We start from the raw sequence: 14,002 nt of genomic DNA, 5'->3' as shown, positions 1-14,002 counted from the left end.
CCATCGATATAGACTAAAACAATAATATTAGTTGACACTTACAGGTGGTAAAATTCCTTTTGTAATTCCTGAATAAATTTAGAATACAAAGCTCCGACAAAGAAATGTGACTGCTTCTTGTCTGTTAATAAACACACGGCGGCTGGTGAAACAATCTAGTTTCCTGCACCTTGTTTCCATGTTATTTATTTGACATAAATATGTAAAGATATTAAATGCGCCTTTGCAATAACGGCGTTCTTCTGGGACGTGTCAGATTTGACAGATTGTGTCACACCCACAGTCACATTGGAGCGCACGTCCAACCACAAAGCGGATGAATGATGACTCCGTCCTCCCTGCATTCTTTGTTTTCCACGCAGCGACGCAGCCGTCCAAAAATCCATCATTATGAAAACCTGCGCTTGTGCTGTTGAAAGTTTCAAGCAACAGCAAGTGTCATTTGCTAAAAATCGCGCCTGCCCCCCTTGTTGAGTTTGTAGCTAATCATGAAGGATTTTAAAGGCATAATCACATGCTGTCCCTAAAGGAAGCTGCTCATAATAACCAAAGTGGAAGAGTTTGAAGGACTTTCCCATAACCGAACATGACGCTGGTGAAGGCCACAAGCCAAAACGACTCGGTCTGCTGATAACTTTGCTCCTCAAGTGTTGCTGGAGTCTTCACCTCAAAGCGTTACTCTAAGGTCACACGTTCGATCTTTGCAGCAGCTAATGTGTCAGTTAACAGTTGTGTTCATTAGCAGTCTCAGGACCCGTTAAAATGTCCTTCAGTAGCTCCGTGAAACCCTTGGTGTCGAGCCAAACTGTGACGTTTTCTACACGCTCTGCCCTGTAGGTGAGGGAGGGCAAGTGAATCGATCGCTAACTGTAAAGTTCAGCTTTGATATTTGGTTTAATTCTTTCAGACATCCACTTGCTATCCCCAATTTGTTTTGGAGTGGGTTATGAGGTCCTGGAGCCCAGCCCAGCGAGAAGCAGAGTATACCTGGAGTGTTATTCCATTGTATTCTAGTGCTAACACAAACAGACAAGCATCAGTGCTTATAGTGAAATTGTAGACAAAGTAGGCAGACTGCTTCGAAATAACCTTTGGTGGTTTACATAATCAAAGGCCTTTGAGGCATCTATAAAGCAAAAAACAAAAAAGTGGTGATGTTGATGAAAAGATCTGAAATTTATTTCCAAGCAAAAATGCATATGTCTGTCCGATGTTTATGCTTAAAGTCAAACTGGTTGTCAGAGGTCAAAATAACCTTCTGTAGTACTTCAGACACGGTGCTGGCCAGCACTATAGTCCTACACTGCAAAACGCAGCCGTCTCATTTAGTTAAGTCCACTAACTACATTTCTTTAACACAACGAGGTGTAACAATTTTTAGATTTTGAACTCATCATTATGAGCTTTAGAAAGTGAAACTTACGGCTATCCATTGTGTTGACTATTTGAGAAATTTGTCAGAGTATTATGTGTTGATTGACCTTGAGTCTATAAGTCCAAAGTTGAAAACAATAAGAGGCAGGAAAGTAAAACAAAACATTATTCATTGCGTCCACAACTGTGTACCAAATGTCTAAATCTTCTGAATTAATTTGCTGTGCCATTCTCTGAAGAATATATATTACACATTACTCCTGTCATTTGACTTATGGTTCATTTTAGGCACGAAACAATTAAAAGTGTAACAGTACAAAATAGGGATTGTATTTTTCAACTAATTATTCATAATACATGTTCCCTTCTTGTACTGTGTGCACTCAAAGTGATGTCTTTAATATTTTTTATGTATTTCTTGAAATGTGTTTCTTTTTAAAGTTTAACACACACCGAGGGAGTCATTTTGACCAGACTTTTTTTTTCAGCAGGCTGGTGACTTTTTCACTTAGACAGTTTATGACTTAAACTTTTTTTTTTTTTAGAAACTCCTCACAGCCTGCTGTCAGGGAATGTGGTTTATGACTCCCGTAAATAATATCAACCAGCAGGAGGTTGTGCACAGCTATTTTGCTTTAATCAGGAGTCACAATCTGTTACATTTCATAAGTGTCAATCAGAAAGACAATCAATGAAAATGGTTGCTATTTTTCATCTGTAGCAGATTGGATGCAATTAAAATCAACTTATATGGCATTTGAGAATTTTTATCATTACAAATCTTCATATTTCGTCTAACTACGTGACACAAAATGGCGTGGCAAATGGAAGTAGATGGAGATGAAATGTTAATGTGTGGTTATGAAATGGAACTGAAATTATTGCTTCTTTGTAAAATATGGATTTGTTTAGTGGGGCTTGTTTATCCTTTACTAATTTTATAGCTCGTCTTCTAAAATATTACATATTTAGCTTTGATGTTTTTTTATTTGTTCAGCTCAGTTCTTGTGCTTTATTGTCACTCATGGGGAAAACATAGTGCACAGCTTTAGTCAAAGTAGTCATAATCCGTACATCAGCACAATACTACATTCAATAACAAAAATAAAAATCACAATACGTTCTAAAATCTTAGAAAACGTGCCGTGCTCGGTCAAAATTGGTTAAGAGCTTTAATTTGTGTAAACTAGAGTTCTTTTTATGAGAATACTGTCTTTCTCATATTAGAAAGGCGATCCTTTCTAATACAAGCAGCACATAAACGGCTTCACATCTGCAGCTGTTTAACACTTTGATGGTAAAATCTGGACAACTTTGCGAGAAAAAGAAACAAACTGTTTACAATGTTGTGCCAACAAATCTTCTAATCCTGAAGCTCTTTTTTTCCCCCCCTCTGCAAACACATTCAACTTGTGGAGACAAACAAGTATGTAGGCTAAGCCGTCAAACTGACTGAATTAGGTGTCTATTTTAAATCCTGCTTGATGAGCTTTTCATGCAACAATGCTGTATTTTTTTTTTTTTTTTTTTAGTTCTCATCAGCTGAGAGTTTGCTCGGAAAATGCTGCTTCCAGGTCTTTATTTAAATATGTTTGTATTCAGTAAATTAGAACAAGTTTGACAAGATTTATATCTTTTGTTCATTTAGAAAACACAATTTACATAAAACAGTGCTGAGTCGGCACTAAGACGCCACTTTTATTAATACATCTCTATTGTAGAGATGTAGGAGAGCTTTCCTAAGGACGACTTTCCTCCCCGAAAAATACTAATTGGAAAATTATGCTCATAATGTGAAGTCTCACTTTATTCCCTTTTCAGTAAACCGACTAATTATGCTGAGTGTTCATCACCCTCTCCACGCTGTTGTGAAAGTGGGTTATAACCTTGTTTGTATAATTGATGTCCCATTAATCTCCAGCCTTTAAAACACTAGAAGTGAATTTATTTTCTTTCTTTTAAGTGGATTTTAATTGGTTCAGTAATTGAATGATTGCACATTTCAGGTGGTGAATTCCCCTAAGCAGGCGATTTAATGGAAAGATACGTCCGATATGCTGCAACAAAAACCCTTGCAGTTTCTTCTCTCAGTTTGCTTTCACCAATTCCTTGGTTTCACAATTTGTGAATTTTAGGGAAGGAAAAACAGAGTTTGCGTGGAGGTTTTATATTTAAAAAGGGGGAGGGAGGAGGCAAAAGACCATTTTTGACACAGTGTTAATTCTTCTTTTTTTCTTGATTTACGATAATTCAATCTTTTAGATTTGTTCAATTATTCCTTCATCATCCGTCATCTCTCTGCAGACTCCTAAATGCTGGACGGGACGCTTCTTGATGAACCTCTGGGCTATTTTCTGCTTACTGGTGCTGTCCAGCTACACAGCCAACCTTGCTGCTGTTATGGTTGGAGAGAAAACTTTCGAGCAGGTTTCAGGAATTCACGACGAGAAGGTAAGGTGACGTGCAAGCTGTCAAATTTATAACTGGAAGGTCTTTGACATACAACACACAGCTGTAGTGGTCTGGAAAGGTATTTATACCACTCTTACTGTCTCCAACTTAGCCAGCATGACAGACTTGAATGTGTTCTATTATGATAAACACAAAACAGTGCATTGTTTGTTTTTTTCTGAATTAGAGGGAAAATTGTATCCATATATGATCATTCCTATTCAATTGAATTACCCTAAAAAAAAAAATCCAGTGCATTCATTTACCTTCAGAAGTCACCAATTGCGGTAGAAAATAGAGCCCATCTGTGTGCAACTTAATCTCAGTATAAACCCATCTGTTGTGTGAAAGTCTATGAGGTTCGTTAAAGAACAAAAGAGAACAAACAGTATCATGAAGACTAAGGTATACACCAGACAGATCAGGGAAAACCTGTGAAAACATTTATGACAGTTACAATATCCTAAGTTTGAACGTCTCATGTTCGACCAATTCATGCTCCAAATCTTGAAAGAGGATGGTTAAAACTTCAAACTAAGTTTGAAGTTTTGCACGGCAGATGACACGGCAGACACTGCAGTCCTAAACTGACAAGCAAAGAAGATCAGTGGTGTTTAATACCAGGGAACTCTGGAAGAAAGCCTGATAGAGGAAGCAATAAGTGTGTGACTGGGTTGGACATTCATCTTCCTAAAGGACAATATCCCTAAACAAACAGCGAAAGTTTCGATGGAATGGCTTAGAGCAAAGCATATCCATATGCAGTCAAAGTGTACAGTTAACAGGTAATTTGTTGCAATATATCAACATTAACTTTAAGTTCCAATCTGACTGAACCTTTGCAGTTTTGCAAAGAAGACTCAGCTAGACCGTTGCTCCCTAGATAAAGAAAGCTGTTAAAAACAAAAAACAAGACAAAATGCTAGGAGCTGTAACTGCAGGGGAAAGTCGTTCCTCAAGCACTGACTCGGGGGGGCAGACTACATTATGGTTAAAAGACATTTTCAGAGTTTTGTGGTAAAATATGTCCACCATGTGCTGCTTTGTTTTTGACAAAGACACAATAAAAAAGGTGACAGTTGTAGACAAAAAGTGAAAAATGCTCAAGGGGGAAGGAGCAGAATAATTTGTCAAGCATTACTGCTTTTCGCATCCCTATTCCATTTTCGGGTGAGTTTGGAGTCGGCGTGAATTTCTCCTCAAGTTCCATCCTTTTTCTCTTTTACTCCTCCATTACCGTCTCGCCGTTATCCTTCACCATCCTCTTCCTGTGTCGCTCCCCCAGCTGCACCATCCCTCTCTGGGCTTCCGTTTTGGGACGGTGAGGGAGAGCAGCGCCGAGGACTACATGAAGAAGAGTTTCCCAGAGATGCACGACTACATGAGACGCTACAACCAACCCACAACGCCAGAGGGTGTGCACATGCTAAAGTAAGGGTTAAAGCACACCCTTTTATACCCTTGAGTCCAAACATTCTTGTGTGTGTTGCGTCTGCTCACCCTACTTCGCCACATCTGTTTTGGAGCAGTTCTATTACGTCCTAAAGATTCGTTTTGAATTTCAAAGAGAGAAGTCAAAGGCTAGATGTGTTTTTGTAGGTTTTGTGAGATTTGTTGCCATTTTTCCGCCCGAAGCAATGTTCCCTCTAATCCATTTTTCTGTGTTTTCTTATTAAGAGAACACGGTACTTTGCAATTGCACCTGTCAAAGATACAAACGAACACCCGTTGATGTATGCATTCGCACTCCGCATTAACATGACCTTTTTTTTTTTCTTTGTTTTTTAAAACCCATTTCAAATAAAGGTACAAGTGAGGTAAAGCTAGACATAAATTGCATTGACAAAATGCTTTCAATGGAGGGGGGGAAATGGTTTTCTTATTCATAATGAGTTTTGGAAAATAGGAATGAATGCAAGTCAGGGCCAGACTGTTGTAATTATCGCTGGGAAGGAACGGTTCGGTGGGATGCTGAATGGGGACAGAAAGCAGATGAAAGCAGGGAGGCAGGGCATGTTTATTTTTAAAGTTTATGTAATTCACAAGGGCTGCAAAAGTGATTTGTATACGGCATTAAAAAACGTAAAGCAGATGAAACACAAAGGTGCTAAAAAACTAATATTTTCAGCCGGGAGAAAAAGGTTTATGTAACTGCGGGACCCTGTCCTGTAGGGGCCAGCTGAAATATGGACTTAGAGGACCCCTGCATCTAAATATATTCACACTGGTAGGTCTGTTCTGTGGAGTTTGTTTTTGGACGCTGGGAGAAAGCCAGAGTACCTGTGGAAACCCCACATGAGCACAAGAAGGACATTCGAATTCTAAACAGAAAGGGCCACAGCTGGGATTTGACCCCGTGACCTTCCTGCTGTAGCACACTGCTAAGCACCACCATGCTGCCAGATTTCTGTACATGCATGGACATCTATTTAAAGAATTCTTCGAAGATACACACATTCACTGGCCATTCAACCAACAAATTACAAGGCAGCAACTCATTTCACTGACGTTTAAATCAAGTATCAGAATGAGCAATAAAGGGACTTAGGTGACCTTGAACAGAAATAAACGTAATATAGCCATATATATATTTATACATTGCTGATCTATAGAAATCATTTGCAGAAAGGCATCTAAAAAAACAAATACCGCTAAAAACAAACAAACAAACAAAAAAGATTAAGTGAGTGACACTGTGAGGATTTGGGTTTTCTGTGTGTTTATTTAGTTCCTGTGTCTCTTGTCCACCCCTTGATTGATCCCAGCTGTGCCCTATTTCCCCTGATTACCTTCCCTGTTTATTTATGCCCACCTACGTCTGCCGGGTCCTAGTTGAATGTCGAATGTTGTGCATCAGAAGTCGTGTGCATGTCCCAATTGCTACCAGAGTCAGAGCTTTGCCGCTGCTCACCTGTGCTGCCTGGACTTTTGCGCATCGATTCTTCATTAAAACCCTTAATTTTCCGCCGTATCTGGGTCCTGCCGCGTACATCCCCTCCACCTCCCTACACAATTGACGACAGATAGGTGTGTGGTCAAAAATGCTTTGTAGATGTCAGATAAGAATTGCAGAATGGTTCAAGAAGACAAAAATACACAATTAGCTCAATTGGTCACTCGTAAACAACCAAAGTACGCAGAAAACATAGATGGGCTACAGCAGCAATGGACCGCCTCCGATTGGCTAAACGTGATAGCTACAATTTGCATAGGCTCACTAAAATTGAACAAATTAGGAAAAAGTTTCCTGAAAATATTAGGCTTTTTTTGTCATCAAATCTGTATTAAAGTCAGATACAAAACAATATGACAAGTACATTCAGAAGAACCCTTAAATTTTAATGTGATAGAAGGAAAAAAAATAAAATAAAGGATTATAACACAAATTGCCTGATAGGATGAGATTCCATATTAGCTGCAAGATTCAGATGCTAGAATTTAAGGCACCGCATCAAAGTGTGTGGCTGTTCACAGGTTGTTTGGGATACTTTCTTGCCCCCCTTTGAGCTCCTCAGGGCAGGCTGATTTTTAAACAACACAGCCAATACCCGAGTATTTTTGCTGACAAGGCCCATGCCTTTATAACCTGTATAGCCCTGGATACTTGTGATAGGATAAGTTCAAGTCTCAATCTGGTTTCTTGAACAAAATGAGTTCACAATACTCTAATGGCCTCCAGATCTCAATTCCATGGAGCACTTTTGGCATGTTGTGGAATGAAATATTCACATCATGGATATTCAGCCGAGAACTCTGTTGCAACTCTGTGACGCTTTCATGTCGATATAAACCAAAATCTTTAAAGTTTTTGACAAGTTGAATGTATACCAAGAATATTTAAGGCAGTTTCAAAGGCAGTGGAGTTCAACTCGGTACCTGCAAAGTTGACCTAATTTAGCGTGTGAGTTTATAATTTGCCTTCTTCGAAAGTTAAGACACCTGTTAAGAGTACGCCATCATTTATTTATTAGACTTCTTGATCTGGGACCCGAATTCTAGTTTAGTACCACAAGCAAGCTATTGTGAAATGGTATGACAATAAAATTCCTTGAATCCTTGAAACGTGAGAGCATCAGTCTCAGAAATCAGCCTTCATTTAACCTTCTTGATACCTCTTTGAGAGCCTTGCTCTCTCTCACTTTTTTGCAGCCTTAATTAACAGCAGCTACAGCAGCTACGTCCTAGAATACACAGTTCTCTTTTCAACAACCTTTTTCTCTATGCTTTCTCCAGCTGCCTTTTAGCTTTGAACGCTTTTCAAACAGTACCAGATCCTACTGCCAACTCTCGTCGGTGTTAGTGGAGCCTGGCATGGCATCGCTTCGGGTTTTATGTTCTCCGATCTGAAAAAGATTAGATTTTTGGGAGGGTGGGAACCAGTCAAGCTAAACATCAACTGACTCTGGTCACCAGCTGATTTCTGGGTTTGGTTCTTCTTTAATGATGATTCAAATACATCAAAGAAAGACAAAGAGAAGCATTTTGATGCAGAGGTGACTGTCTTTGGTAATTCAGATCAACTCTTTGCTAAATTTCTATGGAACAAGTGGATACCTGACTCTGGCACTACCTACCTTGGTCTAGCATTAAACCTGCCTTGGTGAAGAAACGTCACATGAACCTTATTAAAACATATACTTTTAATAAACTGTAAAAGTCAGTATATTTTGAAAATATTTAATCATATTTTTATGTTCTTTGGCATCAGCTCATGACGCTTTTCAGCTGAACATAAACACTCAAGCATGCATTACATACCACCTCCACAATCTCTGCTTTGATCATATTCCTGTTATGATGTTGATTTTGAACATGTAAACAGCTATTTTGAGCTCACTGTACCCGAGTTTTACACCAACACATCGAGCACATCTCACTTCTGTAACCTAGCAGGGCAGCCGATGTGCTGGTTTCTGAGCCGCTTTGCCAGTTTCTTCAAAAGTTTGGCTTATCCTGCTGATTGTTGTGACAGTAAAGAAGGATGAAAGTGACAATACTGAAACCCTTCAAAGTCTTCAACTTTATTGAACCTGTAGATCAGTGCATAAATTCTTCCTTCATCATCTTAAAATTTTCAAATAAACCGTATCGCGAGTTAGGTAGCGAAGACTCTCAAGGTTTCATAACTTATTCCGTAACATCTGTCAGGGCAGCCTTCAAAAGCTTCACGGAAAACTAGCGGAATGAACACAGAATGCAAGGAATTAAAAAATAAGTTTGGACCGGCTACATGCAGCATTGAAGACAGATGATGCTATAACCGTACATGCACTTGTCAGAGGCGCTGCCTGCTGCATAAAGCACCAGCAGAGATGCGGAGATGGAGCATGTGCTGACTTTGTGATACCAGTGGGAAGAAACAAAGCGCTTGTTCAGAAAAAGAGGATGATGAAGGCGCTGTTTGCTTGTGTGCAAGGCAAAGCTGAATTGTAAGACACAGCAGCGCAGGGAGCCCGAGTTGGAATGTAAAATACGGTGTTGGCACAACTACTGACCCCAATACTGCTCACAAATCTTAGAGAGAAGAAAAACCCAATCCTTCCTTGGCTACTGATACATATTTACACATATGTAGAAGGCTCAGAAAATAACTTGCACACACTCCACCTGTGCACACACTTGAAACATGCCTTTCTGGCTGTCGTCTTTCATGCATTCGCGTGCACATGCGCGCTCATACAACGGCAAACTCAATTCTTATTCCAAGGCCATGCATCGGGTGAATTCCGACCCTCTTTAGTCCCATAAGTTGTCTCTATCCTCTCTGCTCCCCGCGCCTCATATTTGACAGGCCTAGACATCGAAAAACAGACTTTCCATCTTTGCCAGGAAGGCAAAGACTTTGTAAAGTCAACCTTTTGTGTTGAGACTCATGTCCTGAATAGCAAGTTCCTGGAAATTTGATCAGGCTGGGGTGATTTTTTATTTCTTTTTTTTACCAATAGACCGTAACAATATGTTTTCATGTGTATGCACTTATGTAAATTTAACAATCTCGCAGTAGAACCTGGGTGTGTATGGGCTTATGTTGAAAAAGTGCATGTCTTTATCTTAGAGAAACAAGTATATTTTTCAGACTCTGAGTGTTGTGCATCCTTAACCACAGCCACAGCAGTGGTCAGCAGCACGGGGACGGTCTGTAATTAGGGGCCAATTAGGGTCGATTGGATCAATATCGCTGGAGCAGGAGAGTCCTCTGCAGAGTGTATAATGCCTTATCAGTCTGTTGCAGAGCCTGTTGGTTTAGGTAATGATATATGTGTTTACAAAGTGTATTGGAGCATGGTTAATCTAATCCTCCCTATAAATGACGAGCTGACATGACAGCCTCACATTCCGAATCGTGGGAATCAGGGTTGAGGAGAACTCAATCTGGCGTATGTTTATATTTACTTTTCTTACAGATTAGAGGTCTTTAATTAATCCGTCACTGTCTCGCTCGCTGTTTCTCTTCCTCTTTTTCTTCTTGTTGTTATGTGTGTGTGTTGGTGGTGAAGGACAGATCCTCCGGCTCTGGATGCATTCATCATGGATAAAGCCCTGCTCGACTTTGAGGTCTCCATTGATGCAGACTGCAAGCTGCTCACAGTGGGGAAGCCTTTTGCCATTGAAGGTACACACGCCAGCAGACTCACACACTTGTTTATATGACTTGCAAGAAATTTTTATTGACCAGCGGTTAGGAACTCCCCCTTCCCCCGGCAGTGTTTTGCAAAATTATTTTTTCTGGCCCTCTCTTGATCTTATCACATATTTTTTTTACATTTTTTATTTAAGTTGGGTGGCTTACTTTAAAAACAACATCACAGGGCTTATCTGAACTTTGATCTAACTAAATGTTTGATTTCTAATGAGGGATCAAAACAATTTTGAGGCTTAATTTCATTAAATGTTAGACTGTTTGAACACCCGCTTCGTCGTCACACGACTTTGGTGGAGCAATGATCACAAAATATCTATTGTGACGACAATCTCTCCATAATTAATACATTGAAGAAAAATATCACTTTCCAATTCACTCGTCAGGGTTCAGTTTTCTGCTTTTCCACCTGCAGTGCCAGTCAGAAGTATAGTTATGCTCATTATTTTTAAACTTTGGGAATTTAATAATACAGTACATTTGAACTGATTTTTTTTATCCATGTGAGAATCTTTATACCACCAAAAATATTCAAAAATAATAATTAGATGCACAAATTTGAATTCATAATGGATATCTAATCAACACATGGTGGGATATATATATATATATAGCTCTGGAAAAACTTAAGAGACCACTAAAAATGATCAGTTTCTTTGATTTTACTTTTTACAGGTATATGTTTGAGTAAAGTGAACATTGTTCTTTTATTCTATGAACTAGTAACAACATGTCCCTGAAATTTCAAGCAAAAATTTTGTATTTATTTGCAAAAAATGAGAAATTGTCAAAAAAAAACAACTATAGAGCTGCAGTGCTTTCAGACCTCAAATAATCAAAAAAAAAAAAAAAACAAGTCCATATTCATTTAGAAACAACAATATTAATGCTTTAACTCAGGAAGAGTTCAGAAATCAATGTGCGTTGGAATAACCAGGAGGTTTTCAATGGGGTTCAGTGCAGAGGTCTCTTCATTTTTTCCAGAGCTGTACATCTCCACTAATGTTTGAATAAGCAGGCCTTAGTAGGTTGCAGAGAAACGACATCCTTTTGTTGTCATCAACAAGCTTCTTGTATAATTTTGCCTGGTTTTTGGTCACCTCTCAAAAATGTTTTAATTCACTTTAAATTGTTTAGTTTCTGGACTGCACAGCAGAAAGGCTCTTGATTTGAATCCTGGCCATCTTTCAGGGTGGAACTTGAGTGTTCTCTCTACTGGATATATGGGATATATATGCAATTGTAGTCTTACGTGTGTGTGAGTCTGTGGTGGTGTGTGAAAGAGAAAAAAAATTGGGTTTCTTTGTCCTAAAGTGCACCCCATAAAGATAAACTAGGCTGACATTAGGCTTTTGTCAGTCCTTATAGAAGGCTTAAAAGAGAGGTTTGTTACAGAAAATTAAATATTTTAAATTAGCTCTACCAATTCTTCCAAGAAGAGTTAAGCTAATATTCAGCAAGATGATTTCCAGAAGTTTGTTGTTGTCTATAAAAAAAGTGTGGTTGAGGAGCAACTTGCTAAGATACATTTGTCACAATATGAGAAAGGATGCATGTCTGTTTTTGAACCTGTCCGTGTAATTTTGACCTTGGATTGGTAAAGGAACCACCACAACAAATGTTGATCTAATTATCTTGTTCAAAATTAATTGGAGTTGTTTGTCGGGAGATCAGTCCACCACAAAAACAGTTACATTACTCTCTTAACAGCTTAACTGCTAACCAGCATTTTAAAGACGGCATATCTGTATTCACAGAGTGAAGGATGGCTATCTATCTCATACTCACTCACACATTCATCTTAAGAAAGATCAGTTTTCTGCTGTGAGCTCACGCAAAGATCAAGATCAAATGCTGTAGTCAGCAACATGACTGACAGGATAACAAGTGTGTGAGCTTATAATGCCCCCGGGGTACTCGGCCATCTATTATTAATAAGACAATGTTAGACAAGAAGACTTTGGACTTAATGATCACAAGTTAGACTAACAGCAAACCAGCCATAAGGCCCATAAACAAATCCATAGCCAGACAGGAAACACCTAATGACCCGCATAGGGGTTTAGTGTATGCAAGTTCTTCCTCAGTGCTACATGCATGTGTGGATTTCTGCATGTTGGTGTGTGTGAATAAATGTACGTGTTTATCAACTTGTGTGTGCGTGGGCGTGTGTGTGTGTGTCCCAGTGCCATTCTTGCTTTGAGACTTTCGGGCGAGGACATTTATTCACAGCTGAGGTCTTCGCTTTTGTTCTATTTGATAATCACAGTGTTTTCCATGGCATGAATGGGGAAAAAGAACCTGGAATACTACCAAGATGCTTCCAACAAGCATTTCATGCAGCTCCCAAACCTATGGGTTAAGCGGTAAACGCACTACTTTCTCCCTTCTTGTTATCACTCTAAAACCTCTGATTACAAATTTTGTAAAAATGCTATAAATATTACGTTAAGGCTCTTATTTTACGTTCACATGAGACGTTTTTGCACCGCAGGACCTTTTTCTAGGAACCAGGTTCAAGGTTTCCCCCAGAAAACTTGCTAAGCCCGGTGGTTGGGTGCCAGCAGGGCAGTCATTCATCCAGCAGCCCATTGTGTTTTTGAGTTAACAAATGTTTAAAGCTGACAGGAAATTTGAGAATAGCACTTTATAAGTCTGTATTATTGAAAGAATAATACCTGAACACCAACTAAATAGTCTTAAAAAATGCAAACATTTTAAAAAATACTTAAGTAACTAAGCAATCCTTAACCTGTTGGGGGCACAAGTAAAGCCTGGTGGCCCGCCAGGTTAGTTTTGACCAAATCAGGTTAGCAAGACGGACATTTACCCCAGAGGAAGTGGGTTTAATTCTGCACTGAATCATTGGCGTTGAGCCTTGTGGTGGGAGTTTGCTAACAGTTTTTGTAATTGTTTAAATACCACCTCAAATTATATATTAGTCATCTTTCAATTTAAACTTCTCCATACATTACAAAACATTCTTTTTAGAAAGCTTGCAGATAACCCTGAGCATCTTGTTCATAAGACTGTTTTACAACAACAGATTGTCTTCAACTCGAAGTTTCTTCAGCTCTGCTGTAATAAAAACAACTACAGGAGGTCCTTCCTACCCACAGACAGCAGCATCTACAGCAAATGTTTAAAGAAACTTGGACAAAATTGTTTAGCACATGTTTTCCAAAACAAATTTCTCCTATGGGGACAATAAAATACACCTTAAGACTTACAAGAACATTTAATTTCCCTTTGGAATTAAGTATTTTTGAGGTGAACTGAATAGTGGTTTAGACAACAATGAAACTCAGCTGGTAATGTTCCAGTGCAAATTCAATTATACTAGAATCAGCTAAACCAAACACAGATATTACTTTAAAAACATACAAGTGAAGTCTTAACTTTCAGACATTAGAATGAATACATTGATCAATGTTACTTTATTGGATTTTAATTGAGACATGTTGGGGTTTTTTTTACACTTTTATTTACACCTAAGTAAAATAATAATAATTATACCAAAGGGACAAAATAACATTA

General features: G+C 38.8%; 1 protein-coding gene across 1 annotated transcript in view; it reads left to right on the top strand.

Annotated features, from left to right (window-relative positions):
* The window catches only part of LOC102223545 (glutamate receptor ionotropic, NMDA 3B-like), a 121,261-nt gene that overhangs the window by 87,306 nt on the left and 19,953 nt on the right, over positions 1-14,002 (top strand). The window contains exons 6-8 of the mRNA XM_014468839.2: positions 3,679-3,825; positions 5,111-5,256; positions 10,323-10,438. Coding sequence (XP_014324325.1) covers positions 3,679-3,825; positions 5,111-5,256; positions 10,323-10,438 — 409 coding nt within the window. The remainder of the gene's footprint in view (positions 1-3,678; positions 3,826-5,110; positions 5,257-10,322; positions 10,439-14,002) is intronic.

Source organism: Xiphophorus maculatus, chromosome 19, assembly GCF_002775205.1.
Source record: "Xiphophorus maculatus strain JP 163 A chromosome 19, X_maculatus-5.0-male, whole genome shotgun sequence".
In the NCBI taxonomy this organism is placed as follows: Eukaryota; Metazoa; Chordata; class Actinopteri; order Cyprinodontiformes; family Poeciliidae; genus Xiphophorus; species Xiphophorus maculatus.
Note: the sequence above shows the minus strand (reverse complement) of the source record. Positions and strands in the feature narration are given on the sequence as shown.